Source organism: Bos javanicus, chromosome 4 (assembly GCF_032452875.1).
Source record: "Bos javanicus breed banteng chromosome 4, ARS-OSU_banteng_1.0, whole genome shotgun sequence".
Taxonomy (NCBI): domain Eukaryota; kingdom Metazoa; phylum Chordata; class Mammalia; order Artiodactyla; family Bovidae; genus Bos; species Bos javanicus.
This window is the reverse complement of record NC_083871.1, coordinates 16,864,553-16,887,338: the sequence shown is the minus strand read 5'-3', so window position 1 is coordinate 16,887,338 and position 22,786 is coordinate 16,864,553. Positions and strand designations below refer to the sequence as shown.

Here is a 22,786-nt window from a genome sequence, read left to right as displayed (position 1 = left end):
TGGAAAGTATCATTGCAATAAACCTGTACAGCAGTACAGCAGACTGCCCTGTATCCGTCCATAAATGAATGCAGCTTGCCCAGTGTTGCAATTTGGAAGACGGCCTCCTATACAATGGCTCTGATCGCATGATACTCAAGTGCTCACCAGGCACATGAAATCGAAACGAGTACTCTGCACATGAGGAAAGAAGGAAGATGATATAAACTCTCATAAAGTCAAATTCTCAAATGGACATAACTTGGCATTTGCCAGAATATATTTTTCATGTAAACAGCATTATACCACATAATTTTGTATAGTACTGCATACTGATTATTTAGCAAATTGGTTTTTGACCAAATAATCCATATATACATTTTATAAAACATCCATAGCATAGTATTTCATCATCTGGGCATGTCATGATGCATTTATCCCAGGCCCTCTGTCCACTCTTTGTGTCATTTCTACCTTTTCCTACTAAAGAATAAACATCTTTGGACTAGACTTTTAGGTATTCTATTGATTATTCTCATTGGGTCGATTTTAATGAATGGAAACACGGGCTGGTCTTTTTACTGAAGCTTGACATTTAGTTATTGAATTTTTTCTTGGTTTAGACTCAGTCCCTTGTACCACAAGTGAATGGGTTTTCACCTTTCTGATTTTATGTGAAACAAGTTACAGAAAAAAATGATGTGATTTTACACACCTTTTTCTTTTCTTCAAGATATTAACATCTATCATCATGTCATTACATCCTCAAAGGTTTCTAACTTTACAATAGTCTGAGAAATGGAGACTATTTTATTCACAAGACTCTGTATCAGGCAGTTTTGTAAAACTGGCAAACTCTAAAAGCAGAGGCAAAGGAGACCAGAAATGAACGGGATCCTTAGAGGGACAGCTGAGGGCTCTTTCTTTAAAAAGAAGTCTCCAATTTTATAAACCTTCACAACAGTGTTAGTTTTACTCACTTTATTTGGTAGTCATTGCTACAACAGCCCATTCAGTTTGATGAAAAGTAAGTATTAAATTTAATCCAGCGGTGATAAAACACAAGCTTACTTTATGGCACAACAATAAAACAGCCCGTGACATCTAGGTAGGATGATGTGAGCAAGCTATTTTTAGAGAAGTGCTGAATGTTTAATAACAATGCTTTACAGACAAGGAAAACTGGAGAAAATAGTAAAGGGAACCTTTTTCCTTTTGAATAATTTGTTGTCCCATCTATAATCTTAGAGTGCGGTATACAGGTCAGGCACTGTGATGTTGATGGAACTGCCAAGAGCTGACTTCAGCTCACTGACATCATTGTTCCCTTTAGCTTAACAAGTTTGCCCTTAAATTGAGATGTAAATACTAGTCTTTTATTTTTTGAACCTGTACCCTGCAACTGCATAGAGACGACTGTATTTTAAGTGTATAACTCATCTGACATTACTCATTTTGAGGAGGAAGATGAAAGAAGCAGTATCCTCCTCCCCCTCCCAAATAAATATTTTATCCAAATTTTGCTATGCATCCTGGGTGGGGAAGATCTCCTGGAGGAGGGCATGGCAACCCACTCCAGTATTCTTGCCTGGAGAATCCCATGGACAGAGCAGCCTTATGGGCTACAGTCCATAGCATCGCAAAGAGTTGGACACGACTGAAGTGACTAAGCACACAAATATTTTTTAGCTGAATAAATGATGGTATGTTACGAACAATATATTATTTTATACTCACTTTGTTGTATCATATACATTCATTTCTGGTACAGTATCCTTAAGTTTTTTAAGATGAGAATCAGATCACATAGCATATCTGAAAGCGCCCAACACAGTAGACCCTCAGTAAACATACTTGTCCCCTTCCTAGACCATTTAGTGAAGCTTCTGTTTGTCCTTCATTCTCTGTGACTACTGAAGCAAAGAGCAGACGCCCTGGCCTTCACAGAGTGATCCAGAATGACCTCATCGTGCCCATGTCCATCCCTTCTCAAAGGACCAGGCTTCAGGGAGGCAGAAGGCAGGGAGTGGCCAAGGGCAGAAATGGGAAATGGTCATTCCTTGATGTTCCTCTGTGAACAAAAGATAGGTTCCAGCTTTAAATAAGTTACTCTGCCCAGGCATGAGACCAACCCCAATAATACAGATCGAGAGACTCCCCAATGATACCGTTGCTGCTGCTGCTGCTGCTGCTAAGTCGCTTCAGTCGTGTCCGACTCTGTGCAACCCCGTAGACGGCAGCCCACCAGGCTCCCCCATCCCTGGGATTCTCCAGGCAAGAATACTGGAGTGGGTTGCCATTTCCTTCTCCAATGCATGAAAGTGAAAAGTGAAAGTGAAGTTGCTCAGTTGTGTCTGACTCTTAGCGACCCCATGGACTGCAGCCTACCAGGCTCCCCAGTCCATGGGATTTTCCAGGCAAGAGTACTGGAGTGGGGTGCCATTGCCTTCTCCGAATGATACCGTTAAGTAACAGTAATTAGCTTGGATAACCGTCTCCTGGTTGACTTAGAAGTTCCATACATTTCAGTTTATACGTCTGCAGATACCTCTGCAGCCTGGAGTATGTTTCACGCACTAACTCGTGAATTTAAGATCAGTAAGTTGTCAGGGATTCAGATTGCTGGCCCTCTCGGTTTCAAGACTGTGGCTTTACCCTCTGGTCTAGGTTGGCTTTGAGAAACCCTCTGTGCCGCTTCCACCAAGAAGTGGAGACTTTCCGGCACAGGGCCATCTCCGACACCTGGCTGACGGTGAACCGCATGGAGCAGTGCCGGACTGAATACAGAGGGGCGCTACTGTGGATGAAGGACGTGTCCCAGGAGCTTGATCCAGACCTCTGCAAGCAAATGGAGAAGTTCAGGAAGGTAGGGGTTCCATGGGGGTTCCCAAAAGGGGTCCCTGCCGGAAGGTAATGAGACGTGAGTGATTTGAATCCCCTTAGTGAAGAAGACGCAACTCAAAACACCAAGGAGGCAATTAATCATCACTGGTGTCTCTCTATGTGACAGAATACCAATTAATGTGATATATAATTCTCTAAGGATGAGATAGAAGAGACAGCTGGAAATTGCTGGCATTTGGTAACTGATTTTAATTGAAGTCAGATTTTCATATAATGTGCACTTTTTTGTAAGGCTGTCACTTCTAAATGCTTTTTCATGCATAACTAAAAATCAAGATTAGATCAAATGAAACTGGAAGGTGAGAACAGACTACTGGGGAAATCTTTTTTAAATTGCTAATGAATATTACAATTAATAGAATAATAATGTTCCTTTGTTTGGTGAGAAGGTTTGGAAGCAGTGGGGTTGACTTGTAGGATTAAGTAATGTGGCATTGACTCCATCTGCAGTAGACCTTTCACACATTTGTATGAGCAAAATAGTTGAGGAGATGGCTATGTTCTTAAATTTCCCTGAAACGACTGGTAAGCAGCAGAGGGACGACGTTTCATTGGTTTTTAGTGTCCCCGGTCCATTTAGCTCTTTGGAGATTGGTCATGCAAGGATATGTTGCACCACTAGGTGGTAGTCATACACTGAATATTTATGAAAATACAGAGAGGTTTTTGTTGTGTATAATCTTGGTAGGTCTTTGTTTGATCAACTTGGGTATATTTCAGGGTATGAAAGACAAAAATCTAGCAACTGTTAGATTTGACATAATATTGTGTCAATTGTCTTACTCATTTCGAATGATCCATTTGTAACTGTGATGTTGCTTAAAATCCCTAGATTTCTAAGTACATCATTGCAGAGCAGTGGATGGGAAACATTTCTGATGTGCAGGAGGTCAGATAGTGGGGGGGACTTGGGGGGATATATGGGGTGAGGGAAAAGAGGAACCTTCTGTTGCTTAAGAATAGGGTCACCAAATGTTGACCCAGGTATTAGATTGACAAAAATCCTTTTAAAAGGCAAGTTTTACTGTGGTTTGTCATTTGAAATCCCTCTTTATGAAGGGACTCAGAGATCATTTTCTTCCTGATCATAGATGACATTAGTGTGTTCTCAGTAGCCAGCTCCTCAATAAGACAGGTTTCTGAGCTCATGGAAAATCAGACCTGAAAAGTTCCTTAAAGATGAGTTAGTGAAAGAGAAAACCAAGGCCCCAAAATAGTAAATAAAACTTTTCAACGGTTGACGGCTAGATGTTGGCGAGCCCAGGCTACATTTGAAATTTCCTGGCTTTTTAATCAGACTGGTGATTTGGTTTGTCTTTGACATTTTATTTGGAGATCGGAAGAGGATGGAGTGGAGAGGTTAAAAAGGAAAAAGGAAACGAAAACCCCAACATTATCTGCAGGGTGTAAGCCAGTCACTCTACTACCTCCTTTAAGCCTCACAATAACCAAAACACAGACTTAATTTTACAGAGGAGGAAAGTGATACCTAAGTAGCTAGTACAGGATCAATGAAATGACAGGGAAATGAAAAATCAGAATCCTAGAAAATATGCATCATTTTTTCTTTAAAAGGAGAATAAAGGGGAGTTAAACAGTGTACCTAAGATTGACAAAGGCATTTTCATAGCTACAGCCCTCCTGTGGTTATCCATTCAACATACATTTCCTGAGCACTTTCTCTGTGCCAGGTAATAAATGTAAAATTATTCCAGAAGGCAGAAGAATTTTCATGTGAAATTGTATTTATTTAGTTTTGTTATGAAGGGTGTTACTAGCTGTGTAAGGATGAAATAAACCAAGAACGCTTCATCATTGGTTTGAATGTTGAAACATTACCCACTCTCTAGTGTCATCTATCTGTTGATTTTGGAAAATATGGGTTGTTTTTTTTTTTTAATTCTTTGCTATGCAGAAGTAGCTGAAGCAATGCCTTCCTCCACAGTCCCGTGTGTCCTGGATTTAATAGCTGAACATGGTGTACTTAGAATTTCGGGAAAGAATTTAAAAAAAAAAAAAAAGGAGAGTCTGTATGCAAGCGTATACTTGATTAGACTAGCCTCTCCATGAGGAACCAGTTTAGTTCTCTTTACAAAAATCCCCAGGTCAGCCCAGCACGTGACCCCAGTTAGCACCCGTATCAGATGGCCAGATGCCAGCCGTGCCATTTGTGTGCCGGATTCATGCCTTCTCACACCTGCAGAGCCTTTCCACCACGTGCAACTGACTTTATAATGTTTGGGGAATTGATATATGTGGTTTTGCAAGTAAGAAGTAGCATTATGGGTTTGTGGCTTGCTGCCCTCTTCAGAATGAATGTAAAGTGTGGAGGTTGCTGTTCGCTTGGAGTTCCTAACATGAATCTTAACTTGGAGCCAGCCTTAGTGTTTTGTCCCAGCGGGATTCCGTTTTAAACAGAGTCTCCATTTATCTCTCCGGGAAAGAGTTACCAAAAGGCATTTCTGAGTCCCCTGTAAGAGTAGGAGTCACTGTGTGTGTCGGGGTGGGGGGGGTGGGGGGGGTGGGGGGTGTTTAGTTTCCTCAGAGCCAGCTGCCTGCTTCCCCTTTTTTTTTTTTTTTTGAATTCTTTCTTATTTGTGGTTTTTTTTAATTTATTTTTAATTGGAGGATAATTGCTTTAAATCTTCTTCACATTTTAGCTGATGAATCCTGAGTTAAATTCTATTCTTTGAGTTCATACTTTCTGAGAAAACAAAATTTGAATTCATACCTCACAAGTGGGACCCCTCTCTGGTTGCAGTCTTTAGGGTACCCTCATGTCGGACACAACTGAAGCGACTTAGCAGCAGCAGCAGCAGCATGTATTTATTCATTCATCCAACAAATGAGATTGAAGCCCACCTTGTGCCAGGCCACGTGCAGAGGGATACAGTGGGGAGTGAGCAGACACAGGGCTGCCCCAGGAAGTCACTTGGAGACAGAGCAAGTGAACATGGTGTGGTGAGATGAGCTGCAGCCCCTGGTGCGGCAGGAACACCCCTGACCTGCCGGGCTTCCTGGAGGAAGTGGCATCTGAACCACCTGTGAAGGATGAGTGGGAGGGAGCCGGGTAGAGGGAGGGGGCACTGCAGAACAGAGTTCCAGTCTGAGGAAGCAATGTGGACAAAGGCCTTTGCGTGAAAGGAAACAACACATTTCGCTCCTTTTAGGCCCCTGCAACCAGAGGATGAAAAGCGAAGTGGGGGTGGGTCATGGTCTGGGCAGGTAAGCAGACCACGGCGAAAGGGACCTCTCCCCGAGGGCCGAGGAGAATGAGGGTGTTGAGAAGGGGAGACAAGTGGTCCAACCTGTGCTCACATTTTAGTATGGAGTAGGGACCAGAAGTGCCCAAGCCTTGAGGCTGGGCAAGCCGCAGACGAGACAGGGTGCCCAGGGAGCGAAGAGGGAAGTGGACCAGGGACAAATGTCCTGTTATGACCTCCACCAGACTCCACAACAGCCCCATGGTTAATTACATTTTTTTATTTTTAGAAACAAGCAGAATATGTATACATAAATAAATAGTGAGATCAAATGTACTTTCACTTCCAACTGAGGCTTTTTTCCCTTAGTGTTTTCGAGATGCTAAACAACTTTTTTTAATAACACAGTGAGCATGACCGAAATGATGAATGAAAAACTTTAAATTAAATAAAGCAAATGATCCGTTTTCAGGCTGACCCCCTTTGAGCATGTGAGCCTGGTGACAGGGCTCTGGGTGGCGACGTTAATAAGCATTTATGAAGTGCTGTCTTTGGGGAGGGAAACACAAGGAGGTGGGAAAGCCTGATGCCGGCTCTCAAGAACGACCCTGCTAGTCATCTGTTCCCTGTCAAAATGACCGTGGTAAACAGGACACCTGGAGAGTGGCCTTGTGGAGCTCTTCTGCTAAAGACCGAATCATGGGAAATGGTGGATGCATTTCAGTGGGTAGAGCTGGACTCCTGTTGGAAACCCCTCGTGACAGTGCGATTCACCCCAGGAGGGAAATGGATGGGAGACAAGGCCACAAAGTATTTTATGAGCAGTTACAACGTGTGATATATGTGCCCTTTGAAGGCAGAGTAAAAGGGTATAACTTAAAAATAGGAGTCAGCTTCTTGTAGCAGATTACATCAGCTTAAGTTGTGAGCTCACACAAGAGCTTTTGCAGCCTGGTGCCCTTGAGAGAGTCCTCCTGTGGTCAATTAAGTGTCCTGTTTTTCTTGAAAGTCAGAAATGGGATAGAGAGTAATTATTCTAAATGGAATGAAAGCTGTGTTAGGTGTAAGAAAATAGTTCTGAATCCTCTGAAGAGATGAGATGGAAATGTCTATGCAGGCATTTGGATTAGCTGGAGTCCTTATAGACAAGGACAAGGGAACTGGCGTTTTAATGAGGGCCATTTATTAAATGTTTTCATGAAATCCTACAGTGTTCGTATTGCATTTCATCACCATAATTCAAACGGGTGTCGAAAAGGTATTGTAACGAGTGTGGAAGATAACACACGGGTGTTCTCAGGCTTGTGCCTATTTAAAGAGTGTTAGGTTTTGGAGAGCTGTGAATTCACTGAAGTCGTATTATCAAAGGATATGTTACCATGAGAAGGTTTATTAACAGGTGGCGGTGGCTTAATAGGTGTCGGGTGCAGGGAGACACCTTTTAGGGCCATCAGTCAGTGGTGTCCCATGCCCTTACTGAAGGTTTGGGTCTGCAGAGCTTGGTCAAGGACTAGTAACGAGCAGTATTGACATCAGAGGGATTTTTCTTCCTGTGGACAAAGGCTTGGGTTAATTAATTTGACAGTATCATTAATTACTGCTGAAATCATTGGTCTTTGTCAGAGGTCAGGCTCTTTCAGCAATTGAGGGCAGGTCCCGTGGGATCTGGAGATGCCAAGTAATGCAGGCAAGTCACCGCTCAGCCATCTCCCCGTTCTGTTAGAAAGGCCTTTCCTTGGCCTGAGCCATCCAGCCCTTGAGCCTAAACCCAGCATTCTGCTTCTGTTCAGGGCCAACCTCAGGGCTCCAACGAGTTGTGTTGAGCAAGTGCTGGAAAATGTCAGGATTGGGTCCATACGACAAGCCAGTTAAGGCCCCACTTGGGAGCTTTGCCCAATTCGTACATAAAAGCAGCAGCTGCTGCTGCTGCTGCTAAGTCGCTTCAGTCGTGCCCGACTCTGTGCAACCCCATAGACGGCAGCCCACCAGGCTCCCCTGACCCTGGGATTCTCCAGGCAAGAACATGGAGTGGGTTGCCATTTCCCTCTCCAATGCATGAAAGTGAAAAGTGAAAGTGAAGTCGTGTCTGACTCTTAGTGACCCCATGGACTGCAGCCCACCAGGCTCCTCCATCCATGGGATTTTCCAGGCAAGAGTACTGGAGTGAGGTGCCATCGCCTTCTCCGACATAAAAGCAGAGGGAGCCCCATAATTCGAATGTTGGTGGCTTTAATACTGTCCCAGAGGCCTCTGAGACTATCGTCAGTTGTTTTCATTCCTTTTTCTTTATTCTGCTTTTCAGCAGTTATTTCCACCATTCTGTCTTTCAGCTCACTTGTCTGTTGTTCTACCTCATGCGTGATAAGTCGCTTTAGTCGTGTCCTACTCTTTGTGATCCCATAGACTGTAGTCCGCCAGGTTCCTCTGTCCATGGGATTCTCCAGATGCTGGAGTAGGTTGCCATGCCCTTCCTTCTCCAAATCTTCTGCCTCAGTTATCCTCCAATTAAGGGGGAAAGAAAAAAGAAAAGATTATATTTACCTTTACACTGTGAAAAAATAAAAACAGTTCTTGTGAGGGAAAAAAAAAAAGCAGAGGGAGGCTTTGACCCCTTTTCACCCTGTCTCTTCTGGTTCTAAAATTCTCAGCCCTGGCTTGAGTTCTTTGATGAGGTGAAAGTCCCTTTTGTAAAGCCACCACACGCTATCCTGTCTGTCTCACAGTCCTCCGTTTTCATTTGCTGCTTTTTGACGTGTGCTTTGTTTAGCCAGGGTGCCTGTTTTCTGTGGTGCCCGGGAAGGTTCAGTCTAGCGGCTAGTCTCCATTCCCCCCACAGGCTGCTGTCCCTTGATGCTGTGTTCACATGGCACGATGCGGAAAGGGTGACAGATTGGGATCCCCTTGCTTTCATTTCTGAATTTCATGAGATGAGGCCTTTGGGGCCCTGAGTGTCTTCATTGAGTTTTCTCCACTGAACTTGAAGAGCAAAAATTAATTCCAGGGTTAGGCCAAGACCATGTGAAAAAAGCAGGCACAAAGCAGCTAACTCTTGGAAAGCTGGGTACTGGCTAACTGCTCCTAGTGGTTGGAAATAGAGAGGACGAGGGAGCATGACCTCTGAGTGGGGCGGCTCTTCACCCTGGCCCCAGCTCTGCCTCCACCCTTGGTGATGGCCTGGATTGGGGTGATAAGCCAGTGGCGATTTCTCATTCACCAAAGAAGGCACAGGTGTTGGCTGAGCACCAAGCTCTCTTCCAGCTGTAATATTTTTTTCCCCTCAAGTCATGAGGCTCTCAAATGGTTAAGCCCATCAGTAGAGAAGTATACCCACTTGAGCAGGGCGAACCTGTCCTTTGTATCGTGTTTTCCTCTGACAAGCAAGTTACGGTCTTGTTGAATTTGTGTACACAGGGTTGCTTCAGCTGTGTGTGACTCTTTGCGACCCCTGGGACCATAGCCCGCCAGGCTCTTGTGTACTGGAATTTTCCTGGCAAGACTGCTGGAGTGCTGGACAAGGTTGCCACGTCCCTTGTTGAGTTTGCTTGGTCTTATTCCTGTTGCTTTAATCTTGGACTCTGGGGGAGGGGAGGGGGAGAATATTTCACTCCTAATTCTTGGGTAGAGGAACTCTTTGTGCTTATAAACTGTTAATATTTACCTCTTATTTAGACATTAATACTTCCGCAAGGGTCAGAAGCCTGTAGCCTGTGGGCAGGCCACCTAATTTTGCAAACATTTTTTATTATTGACACAGCCACGCCTTCATTTATTTATTGTCTGTACCTGCTTTCACAATAGCATGGCAGAGTTGACTGGTGGATGACAGAGACTGCAAAGCCAAAATATTTACATTCTGCTCCTTTACAGAAAAATGTCTGCTGTCCCCCGATTTATCGGTACCTACGAATGTTGAAGATGGTTTTATGTCATAAAATGTACCATCTTAACCATTTGTAAGTCTCCAGTTCAGTAGTGTTAAGTGTATACACACTGTTGTATAACCAGATCTCCAGAACTTTTCGTCTCGAAAAACTGAAACTGTATGCCCGTTGAACAACCACCCCGCCTGATCTCCCCCTCCCCAAGCCACTGGTACCTAGCATTCTTCTTTTTGTTTTTAGGACTCTGATTACTTTAGATTATCTCAAGTAAGTGGAATCATGCAGTATTTGTCTTTTTGTGACCAGCTTGTGTCACTTGACATAGTATGTTCAAGATCCATCCATGTCGTAACATGTGGCAGGCTGTCCTTCCATCTTAAGGTTGAATGATATGCTGTTGTATGTACATTTTATTTACCTGTTGTTGTTTTTAAGCATGGACACATTTGAGTTCCTTCCATCCTTTGGCTTCCCTGGTGATTCAAATGACAGAGAATCTGCCTGCAATGCAGGAAACCCAGGTTCTCTGGGTCGGGGAGATCCCCTGGAGAAGGGAGTGGCAACCCACTCTGGCATTCTTGCCTGGGAAATCCCATGGACAGAGGAGCCAGGCAAGTTACAGTCCATGGCGTCACAAAGAGTCGGACACAACTGAGCGACTGACACTTTGGCTATTGTAAATAAGGCTGCAATGAACATCAGTGTGCAAGTAACTCTTTAAGACCACACTTTGAACTCCAAAAACATGATAAATATCTGGTTTTAATGTTATAATTTCTTTTTAGTGTTTTATTTAATCTTGCCATTGAATAAAAATGAGACTCAGGCTATGCAAGCAAGGAGTCATTTGATTTTGATATTATCATCTTGGAAGATACTATCTACACATACTAATTCATTATTTATTCATTTCTATAAGAATCATAAATATTTCTATGATTTTTAAAAATAAATGTATGTAATACCATAAAAGCTAATGTGTCAGTTTAAAGTAGATTTTTTTTTCCCCTCTGTCTTAAAAGAGGTATCAAATCTTTGCATATGGCATTTCTCTGTTTGAAGGGAAAGCTTGGTAAACTCTCAAAATGTACTCTGGACAACAGTTCATTATCAAAGTGTGAACTGATCCAGTCCAACATAGCTTTCCTTTTGCCATATTATCTGGTTTTTCTTCCTAAGACTTAGATGTCTTGGATGGCATATGCAAGCCTGGTCTTGAGAATTTTATGGACGATAGTATGCAAAACATATGGATTTTACTGAGAACCATCAGGTACCAGATCGAACTCTGATAACCATGGCTTTCTCAGTCCCTCAGCAGCTAGACTGTCTCAGGTGGGTTCGTTATTTCCATGTTTCATCACACTGTGCTTTTGGTTGTGGGGGTCAGGGGGATGGCTGGTGCCCATGATACCCTCTCCCCTTCCCCAAAACACACATTGTTCCATCTGCCTCTGTCTCCTTTCAGGAGCTCCTGGAGAAGGTGTCATTTTTGATTACAGATTAATGGAAAATTACTGCATTCAAGTAGCATGGTGTACTAGTTACTGTTGCTATAGCTTCAGTCTCCGAGCCTGTCATGTCTGCATATCCCTCTAGATTACCATCTTCCTTTTGGTTAACAGCTCAAGTATCATCTTTCTCAGCTCTTCCTCTTATTCTCTCATGGTAAATTGGTTGCAGTTTTTACCACCATCTTCAAGAATTTTGTATGAAAGAAGACTGTTTCACCTTGCTGGATTAACTTAACACCCTCTTTTTAAATGTGTCTGCTTCAGGGACCTATTCCATTATGATATTATTTTTATTTTACAAAATGGTAGTTTTCTTAGACACACAAAATGGAATGAGGGTTTCATTTACTATCGAGCAGCAGTAACACATCTACTATTTCCTGAGTGCCAATAGCTTTACAGCACTGTAAGTTACTTTTATTAAAGTTAAAGGGATTTTCAAATACGTTCTTCTTTCCAATCAGACTTTTCTGTGACAGAAAAACATAATGATTTGATGGTTGTCTACATTGTCACTTTTAAATCAGACTGGACTTATAAATTGGCTACGGAGAGTTAGTATTTCAGAAAAAAAAGCTCTGAATCACAATTGCTTTATGAAGAAACAAACAAGCAAACTTGGGTTCTGTGTTAGTTTCTTATGAAGGGATATTGAAAGAATTTGAAAAACAATTTTTAAATGATTAAATTATTTTTGTGAAGCCCCTAACAAAGCATCCCTGGCGAGATTTAGCCAAGCAGTGGCCTCGCAGTGGAGTCGTAGGCTGTCAGTGGTTTCACAGGTCTTCCTGTCTGTCAGTGAAACTTGTCTTCATCTCAATTCCAAATCCATCCATACATTAGTGTTCGAACTATCACAAGAATGAGTCCATTGAAAACCAGTGTTCTCCATTCACAGCTCTGAGATTAAAAAAAAAAGAAAATGGTATCTGTGATTCTTTGGTCTCCAGGGAACAGATACAATTTTAATCTCAGGGAAATTAGCCAAGCAGGCCTACATATGACCCATTGTATGATCTGGGCATGGTTGCTCTGCTCGCTAAATCATGTACGATTCAACTCGCTCCTTTCAGAAGGCTTCCTTTTACCTCCCTTACTGAGTTTTTGGTAAAAGTAAAACCTTAAAACAGAAAGCATCAACGTGTGTGTGCTTACCCTTCTAGCATAAACTTGTTCAGGACAATTCCAGGTAAAAGAATATTATCCCCCAAGTGAAAAAATTCCATTTCCTGTTCAACAGTTATCCCACACTTAATCATCACACAAGATAAATGAAAGTCATATATAGGAGCCCTAAAATCTTACACTGGCCAATTTTACATGGACTCAGGGAGCCCTAAGAAGAAGCAGGCCCTTGAAAGGCCATATGTATAACTTTGAAATGAAATTCCCACATGCATTAATCAGGCTTCTGTTGTTCTCATCAAATGAAATATGATTTTCGGGCTTGGTAACACTTCACAGTTGATTGGCTCTTTCTATCCAGCGACCCATCTATCTGTCCATCCATCTATTTAAATTCACTCCCCAGCTGTGATTCTGAGACAACCATTGTCATTTAGATGCTGATTCCTGACTGTGGTTCTTCTGGTGACTGCCGACATTGGAATAAGGGATACCACTCAAGATAGATTAATTATATAAACAAATGAAGGATGGGAGTTTTTTCTGCTTTGTTCTTTTAAATCCTTTTTTTTCCCCCTGGGCCTTTAGAGATGGGACTCTGCATTCTTAGGAGCAAAAATAGTTCATGGGTATTAGTTTATGTTCTGAGAGAGGTCCAGGCAAAGAGACTTGGAAAATACCCACATCTAGGGAGGAAGAACCATATGGAAAGCCCATAGACGCCTGTATGGGAAATAAATGAAGAAATTTCTCAAATTGAATGCTGAAAAGAAGTTAGCAGAGTATTACATTTAGGATCTCGTTCCCTTTCAATTTTTTTTTTATCTTAAATGAGGGAAAGAAAGAGACAGGAGAACCTGGCAATAGTAATTGCTTCCGAGGCAGGGGACTAGATTAGAGAGGAGAGGAGAGGAGATAAACAGAGATGAGAATGAGGTTGGAGTTGTACTGTATTCCTTTTTGTGCCTTTTAGATTTTGTACCATGCGCATATGTTATCCTTAAAATAATAATGTGTAAAAATTAATGAGAATAACTAAGACCAGAATGGGAACAGATAAGATTTGATAGAAGAAAGAAAGGAATAAGGACAGAAAAGTCCCTTACTTTGACAGAAATGAGGAGGGATTTTTAGTTTGTTTTTCATAATAATGAAGGGAGGAGGGAAGACGTGTTAGAGGCAAAGATGGGAAGCCGACTTCCCAAGGTTATGTCACAGGGCAGCTGGATGGAGGAGGTTGGAGGATGAAGTCATTCTCGAAAGCCATCAGCAGGGAGAGTCATGTGAAGTGGTCAAGTCACTGAGGAATAAGATGATCAAAACCAGTGCCTGAGGGAAACCTACCAAAATCAAGAACAATGAGAATGTTTCTTTTAAAAGCCTTCACTGTTCTAAGAGAACTAGAATAAGCAGAGTTAGGCTTCTTCTCATAGGGTTGGGAAGAGGTGAAGAAGTAGAAAGATAACTTTTCCCATTCTCCCTCAGTTGCATCCCAGAAGAAATGAGCTCTGTGTTTTGCACCAAATGAGAACGTAGAGAAAACTCTTTCCCAAAGAAGAATCAAAGGGAAAGAGGACTTCTCTTCCAGAGGGAAGAGTCCTCCACGTTTTCCACCCAGGCTGGGGCCTCTGAGTTGGGTTGCAGCATTGCAGCATCTGTAGGTTGGTGCTGGATCTCTTACTTGGTGGGGGGATGTGGGGGAGGGAGTGGGGTTCTGCTGGCTTTAATGACCTTTCCTGTGTTCTCCATCCACTTCTAATTCTCATCCACACTACTTAACAGGCTCAGACAAAATCTTCCCTTACAGCACTTCTGCACACTTTTCTCTAAATCTAGCAACTTCATCAGTTCCTTTTTATTGGGCGTCTTCCAGGTTTCAGAAACTAAACCAAGAGTATTTATGCTCCTGTGAGCCCTAATTTTGTCATTAACATTTCTTAAGAAGTAATATCAGTTCTATAAATCCGTCACATCCCTTTAGCTTCCTAGTATTTATTTATTCGTAGTTTATTTTCTAATACTCTCACAAGGGCTGCTTCTACTGCTCAAGTCTAGAGAAAAATGGAAATATTTACAGATTCTAAACCTCACATCTTTTTGTGCACACATTATGGCCTGAGCTCACACTCACACAGTATACATGTCAAAATCAGAAGTGCTGGGGAAGGCATAAGGACATAGTTGCTCCCAGGGCTTCCAGAGTCTGCAGAGCAGACTCAGGTTTCCGTGGAATTTTATCATGGTCACCATAAATCAAGTGTTTGAGAATAAAAAGTTGAAACACATCTTAATTTTAAAGCTTTCCATATCTTCCTCATCCAGGCCATGTAGGCGATACTTCCTCACCCTCCTTCCCCAAGCGCTGCCAGGAAAAGCCAGTGATTTGTAAATTGAAGCTATGTCAGCGAAAGCTTTTATTGCTACTTATTATCCGGGCCTGTGTCTGCTTTTAATTTTAATTCTCTGCTGAAAAAACCAGCTTTGCCTTTAAAAGTGTTTGCACGTCTTCTACTCTCTGATGAGAAGACAACAACTAAAAGTAGCGATGTGAAGCCAGACAGTGATTAGATTTCTTAAGTTAGCCCCCTCCTCCCCATCCGTAGTGTATTTTAGATTTGGAGCAAAACCTCTTGTATTCTGTATCGACCCACTTGTCCCTCTTCTCTCCCGGCATGTTCCCGTTTCCCCCACCATTTTGTAGTTTCAGCTAATAAATCGTGTAAGTAAAGTAGACATTAAGAAATGGATGTTAGGAAAGAGGGTTTTGAAAATGAAGATTTGATCAACTTTTTCACTTATTCTTTAATCAAGAAAATAAGAATAGCCCATTTTAAGAGAGTGTTAAATACAAGTTGTATGGAAGTCAAAGCACTGCTCATTTTTTTTTAAAGCTATCTTTTTCATGGTACAAAAGCACAGCAGATATTTAAGCTCCATATTGAACAATGTGATAGGTTTATTTATGTTAAGATAATTAACATATTTGAATTTTTTCCCAGCCTAGGGTTTTTCTTAGCATTCTGTGTTATAGATAAGATGTAGCAGCAACTTAAGTATGTATACAGCACAGGATATTTCTGGTTAAATATTTGTAAGGTGTCTTCGGTTTACAAAGCTGTTCCATGTTCATTACTTGATTGGGGCTACACAACAGCTCAGTGAGGGCCTGAATTCTTTGTCCTGTTTCATAGCTAGGACCACTGAGGTGCCATGGGCTGACTGACTTGCCCACAGCCACACATATAAGGCAGGATTCGACCCAAGTCCTCTGACTCCACAAGTCCGATAAATGGATCCTTTAAAGTGCTTAGTCACCACAGGGGAAAATGTTTCTGTGGTGGAAGAGACCAAACCTCACATTAATGTAGCAACCACCTCTTCCAGCACATTCCACATTTTCTATTCTCATTTTCTCTGACCCCGAGAGCTTATGTTCTGTGTTAGGCTTGTAGCATTTCTCTCACTTCATTTTATTCTATGAGTGCAATTTGCAGTTCAAAATGGCTGGTGTCTCCACATCGGTCCTGGGGGCCAGGTGCCTGAACCCTGCTGCGGTATACTTTTTAGAGCCCCCAGGCCTGAACAGACAGGATAAGGCTCAAGGATGGGAAGCTGATGTCACAAAGGCCAGCACCTGGCTGAGGATCCTGTGTGTCAGCTTATCGGCTTAAAGCCAGTGCATTGCAAAAAGGTTAATACTCATTAAGAGGAGAGTACCAGAGCTTGCCATTAGGGTGATTCATCAGGGGAAAGTGGCTAAGGCTCTTTGAACATTGCCAGGGTGGAGGAAGGAGACCAGGCATCAACCCAGCCACAGGTTTTAGGGATACACCATGCAAGCCCAGAATGGTCGTGATGCAGCAATGACAAGAAAGGAGCCAGGGGACAGAGGGTGGCTTCAAGGATGCCATCTCCCCTCTCTCTCCAGAACAGAGTCAGCCAGTGCCCTCCTGGTCAGGATGGGAGAGTGGTGGAATTCTGAACGAGCATCCCATAAGGGACTACTTCAACCAGAGCGAGTAGGAAAGAGAATTTTGAACAGACTCAACATTTAAAATGGCAACTCAGACTACGTTGGACTCCAATTTGGCCCTCAACCCAGGGCTACTCCCTGGCAAGCTCACTAACCCACTCCCTTTGCCGCCTTCCTTTTCCTCTCCACACCCTGAGAGCCCAGGGAAATATTTGTTGTTGCTGTTCAGTCATTCAGTTGTGTCCAACTCTTTGTGACCCCATGGACTGCAGCATGCCAGGCTTTGCTGTCCTTCACTATCTCCCTGAGTTTGCTCAAACTCATGTCCATTGAGTCAGTGATGCCATCCAACCATCTCATCCTCAGTCATCCCCTTCTCCTCTTGCCCTCAATCTTTCCCAGAATCAGGGTCTTTTCCAGTAAGTCTGCTCTTCACATCAGGTGGCTGAAGTATTAGATTTTCAGCTTTAGCCTCAGTCCTTCCAGTGAATATTCAGGGTTGATTTCTTTGAGGATTGACCGTTTTGATCTCCTTGCTGACCAAGGGATTCCCAAGAGTCTTCTCCAGCACCACAATTTGAAAGCATCAATTCTTCAGCACTTAGCCTTCTTTATGGTCCAGCTCTCACATCTGTACGTGACTACTGTAAAAACAATAGCTTTGAGTATATGCAACTTTGTCAGCAAAGTGACATCTCTGCTTTTCAATACACTGTCTAGATTTGTCATAGCTTTTCTTCTGAGGAGCAAGCATCTTTTTATTTTGGAGTTGCAGTCACCCTGCACAGTGATTTTGGAGCCCAAGAAAATAAAATCTGCCACTGTTCCCATTTTTTCCCCATCTATTTGCCTTGAAGTGATAGGACCAGATGCCAACCCCATGAACACAATGAAAAGGGAAATGTTGGGTTTGCCAAAAAGTTCATTCAGATTTTCCTGTAAGAGGGTATGGAGAAACCCAAATGAACTTTCCCCAACCCAGTACTGGGGAACTGAATTCAGCCCTCCGTTGTCAACTGCATTGCTTTACTGGGATGCAGCTGATCTTATTTAGATGAGAGACAGGCTTGAGAGGCAACCCTCTTGCAAATTCCTAAGCTGGTAGTGGGACAGGCCACGTTCTACCTTTAGTTTTTCCTTCAGTGCTTTCCCTCCGTGGGACAAAGTGGGACCCACCTATGTCATGGCCCGCTTTCCTGATTGACTTGTCCAGCCCGAGGGGATGGGCAGGCTTTCTCCCTTTCTCTGTCTCATCATTAACCTCCCCACCCCAACCCCCACCACAAGAAAAGTATGATCAAGTCTGTCTACTAAAATGGAAGAGAAAAATGGTATAGTGCTTTATTGTCTGGTAAAGTGAATTTTAAGCTTATTACTTGCTGCAGACTTCAAAAACCTCATTTGGGCTGTCAGGAGCCAGTACCACTTCCTCTCTCTATTTCTCTGGTAACCGTCCACATGAACTGCCTCCCACACATCCCAGGCAGATGTATGCCCCAGGCTGACCTTGGAGAAGGTCAGGTGCATTGAAAAGCAAACAGAAAAACACACTCTTTGCAAAAAAGATGACCTTGAATTTCCCACAACTGGAACATAAGCTATGTAGGCTTTCATCCACTGTACTCACTGACCACGGGCATGAATGAGATTTTTTTTTTTTGCATTGATAGAAAAGAACAGTTATAAAAATAAATCAGACATGAAACACTTCACTTTAGTCCAAAAGATATCTGCAGTTATAAAAGTAGAAGCCAATGCCATCAGCAGATTTCCTGAAAAGTAACAATTAACAGTCACAAAATAGAATGACCAATCATAAAAGTATAACTGGACATTTGGTAGAAACACCCAATATCACCAGTTTGGAACTCAACCAATATTCACACCCTGGCTTAAATCTTTCTTAAGTCATTATGTCCAAGAGTCTAAAATGGCACTCAGTAGATACTTGTTTTAATCCAATTTCCTGTGTCCGCATGTTCTTTCCTCTCCTTTTACACTATACCTCATCAGTTTCATCTCTCTGATTCTCAACAAAACCCCTTCTGTGTATTTATCAACCTTCACATGGCAAGTGCAGGCCCCCACGTCCCTGCACTTCCTGGTTGCATCACCCAAACAGGAAGTCTTTTCCTTAACTTCCTCCCTGTCGATTTACAGCAGCTATCTTCCCCAAGCCTCACTTAAAACCCAGAACTTCCAAGAATTCACTCTTTGGTTAATACACTGCTTTGTAATTGTTGTAATGTACTATTTTGTACTTGTTCTGATGTATTTTTCTTTCCTTCAACTATGCTGCTGCTGCTGCTAAGTCGCTTCAGTCGTGTCCAACTCTGTGCGACCCCAGGTATGTTTCAGGTTGCAAATAAAAGTGTCTATCTTCTTTATAAAAGAGAAATCTGTAGTTAGGAGGAGCTTTTTTTAAATGTGTATACATGGTTCCCAATCATCCAAATGTGAGGTCTTTGTGAGGAGTGATAAAGGCTTTCTATAATTGAGCTTAAACTATTCATTCATTTTTTGAGCCATGGCTGTGTGCTCAGTACTAGGTATGCAAGTTGACCACTTGAGAGTGATGCTTAACACATGCTGGGTGCTCACTCTGGGTCAGGCCCTGGGCCAAGAAATGTTGCATGCATTACCTCATTAGGCATCTCAACAATTCTGTGAACCAGCCAGTACCCCCCACTTTACCTTTTTAGGTTGGATACAGACTAAATCTGTAGTGACATGTGTTTGTGTTCCTCCCCATAAAACATTAAGAGATAAGGAGATGGGGAGTTCTTTCTCCCTTGGCGAGAACAGCTGAGGGCAGGGCAGAAGGGTGTGTAAAGCAGGGAGGGTTGGGGAGAGAGGGTCAGGGGACAGGAAGTCCGGAGAAGAACGTGGAGACACGGAGCCACAGCCCATGGCTGTTTGCTTTCTGGTTGCCAGGGAGCCAGGTGCACGTGAACAATGACACCTGTGCCCCAACTCTCAGCTCTCTTAGCAGCTACTTCTCTGATATAAGGAGGTGTATCAGGTAGACACTGAAGGGACAGAGCAGGGATGCAGGATCCCTTCCCTGACGAGGTTTCCAGACAGTCGGGAAGAAAGGCAGACACACACATGATTAACACCAGTGCAGGGAGCTACACCCAGAGTCTCAGAAATGCAGAAGGAATGATTAATTTCTCAGCTATTCAGTGTTCTGCTTCTTCTGGTAAATTTCCTTTCTCGTTCCCTCATCCCACTGACTGGTGCCTTTCATCCTCAAGCTGATGAGCAGGGAATTCCTCAAAATCTTCCTCAGCTCCTCCGTTCATCATCCTCACATTCTGTGAGCAACCTCATCAGCTCTCATGACTTCACTTCCACAGCCTCAGGGTGAACTGTAGGATTTCTCTCTCTCTAAGCCTGATTTCTCACTTAAGATATTTGAGAACTTCTAGGAAACACTAAGACCTCTTCACAGGCCACACGTAAGTGTCCCAGCAGCTCACCGTGACACCCCCTGTCTCTGCTCCCAGTCTCCTCCCCAGTCCTCTGTTTTGTTTTGTGTTTTTACAGCTTACCACCTTTGTTGAGTGACCCTAGCAATCTTCTGGGCCCCAAACTCAAAACCTGACTCATTCCCTAGCTTCATCTCCTTTGTCCTATCGTATCCTGCTCAGAGACCCTTCAAAAGCCCCCTGCAAAGTGGTCCCTTCCTCTTCTCACTGTGACCACCTGATCTTGACTTTTCATCACCTGGGGCTTTAATGAAAGGTCTCCTAACAGATGTGTCTGTCTGTCTGCCTCTCTCTATCTCTCACTCACACACACCCACATTCACATTTACAAACACACTTAACCGAAATTGTACCTTCTCTGAACAGCAGTCTTGTCATGATGTATCTCTGCTTAAGGATCTACCGTGTTTATCTGTTAGCCTCCCAATACTCCGTGTTCTCTGTGACCATGCCCACTTTGTCTATGCGATGCTGGCCCACTCTCCTCCAGAGTAAAGCTGAAACTCTTCAGGCTGTTATTATCAGACCAGGTTGCAGTGTTACTTAATGATAAAGATCCTGAGGAAATTAGCTATCCGTGTAGGAAGAGTCCTAAGGGAACTGAGAAGCCTCCCCTCTTCCTATAGATTTTATAGCAATAAGAGGTAGCCAGGGCTTCCCTGATAGCTCAGTGATAAAGAATCTGCCTGCAATGCAGGAGACCTGGGTTCAAACCCTGGGAAGATCGCCTGGAGAAGGGGACGGCAACCCACCCCAGTATTCTTGCCTGGACAATTATGTGGACAGAGGAGCCTGGTGGGCTATAGTCCATGGGGTCATAAGAGTCAGACATGACCAAGCAACTAACACACACACACACACACACACGAGGTAGCCACGTTTGGATGTTTTAGATATGGGTGCCAAGTGGTTGGTCTTGTTGTATCCCCTTTAGACCTAAGTGTATCTGTCCACACAATAGTTGCCTTTTTCTAGTGACAAGGTCTGGAAGGCTTTTAGTATTTAAGCCTTACCTGGCTGCAATGTTGCCGCTTAATAATGAGATGTGTATGTTTCGTCTAGATCAGGCCCAATATACCCTGTGAGGAACTTGAGTTAGATTAGTGTCTCTAGTTGGTACCCTTTACTGTATTTTTTTCCCCAACTTCTGCTTCAATCAGAAACCTTGTTTTTTTTTCATGTTTTCTGTCAAGCATTTTTATATGCCTGTTTCTGCGTTAGTTGAGAACCCCTTATGGTTTAGAGAATAATTCTTGTTCTCAAAGCATTTGACGGCGTTGCTGTTACTCATTGTCTTCCTGTGAGTCCAGCAAGCCCCGCCTTGTCCTTTCCATTGTATGTTGTCCCCTCGCCAGGTGCAGAGTTCTTCCTTGAAATACTGGTCAGAATTCTGGTATCATTACCCTAATCTAGAAGGAGACTCCCAGAGGGACAGGCTGCCCATTCTATGAAGAACAGGAGCTACAAAATTAATGGGAACGTCAGTCAAGGAAGGAATCAGGTTTTTAAAAGGCGATTTTTTTAGATCCATTTCAGCATGAGTGCCTTGATATTTCCCTTCTCTGTGGCAATTTTTGTGTGTTTTACCATTTTGCTTTGATTGTGGAGCATAAAGTCACATTTGCAAAGGAAGCAGTCACTTTAAAGATAAATCAACTGACCGTATGTCAGCAGAAAACTCTAGGCATTCTTTCCATTCTTTGATCTTCCTTCAGTGACTTCACTGGCCAGTTACTGAGTATGCCTGTTGTGTTGGAACGGTTGTGCAGTGTAGGTGGGGAAATAAGACGTTTACTCATGAGACAGAATTTGTGTGATGGCTTAGTGTTCAGATGAGTAGCAGAGTCCACACCTGGCACTTCCCTAGGTTCCTATCATCCTGGAACTTTCTGGGGACATGAAGTTTCATCTAAACTGAGAGAACGTGCCACTTTATTTTGAACTAAATGTATTTCCATCACAATTAAAATTCATAAGCCGGATGAGAGAAAGATCTCTAATAATAACTACTCACACTCTGAGGATCCCATTTTCTCCATCTTCCACTTTTTTTAGTCACAGCTTGTGTACTGAGAGAGAGACATTACAAAGAGGGAGGCAGAGACTCCATAGTTTGGTTTACTCGTGGTCACCTTGGAGAGCCTGACACAACCAGACTCAGACCCGCCTTCCTGCTCCAGATCCAGTGCCCCTTACAACCTGAGCTTGATTTAGGAGAGAGCTGGTTTCAAGACCAGTCATCCCAGCCAACCTTTCTGGCTGGGAGATGCAGGAAAGAAGCTTGATGTTACTGCTGGATACTAAGGCTCTGGTTATTTTTAGGAAGGGTAACCCAAAAAAAAGCATTATGATGACTACCTCATATGAAGAAGGGAACGGCTACCCACTCTAGTGTTCTTGCCTAGAGAATTTCATGGACAGAGGAACCTGGCAGGCTACATCCAGGTGGCGCTAATGGTAAAGAACCCACCTGCCAATGCAGGAGACATAAGAGACGTGGATTCTATCCCTGAGTCAGGAAGATCCCCTAGAGAAGGAAATGGCAACCCACTCCAGTATTCTTGTCTGGAGAATCCCCATGGACAGAGAAGGCTGGCAGACTACAATCCATAGGGTTGCAAAGAGTCGGATACAGCTGAAGCAGCTTAGCACACACACACTCAGATGGGAAAGCTAGAGGTACTGCCAGGTTTTAGAGAGATGGTGTGTGTGTGTG

At 43.1% G+C, this 22,786-nt stretch overlaps 1 protein-coding gene across 19 annotated transcripts in view; it reads left to right on the top strand.

The window, feature by feature from the left end:
- The window catches only part of ICA1 (islet cell autoantigen 1), a 163,177-nt gene that overhangs the window by 40,643 nt on the left and 99,748 nt on the right, over positions 1-22,786 (top strand). For all 19 annotated transcript variants that reach the window (XM_061413560.1, XM_061413558.1, XM_061413564.1 and 16 more), the window contains exon 6: positions 2,647-2,845. In XM_061413560.1, the coding sequence (XP_061269544.1) occupies positions 2,647-2,845 (199 nt within the window). The remainder of the gene's footprint in view (positions 1-2,646; positions 2,846-22,786) is intronic.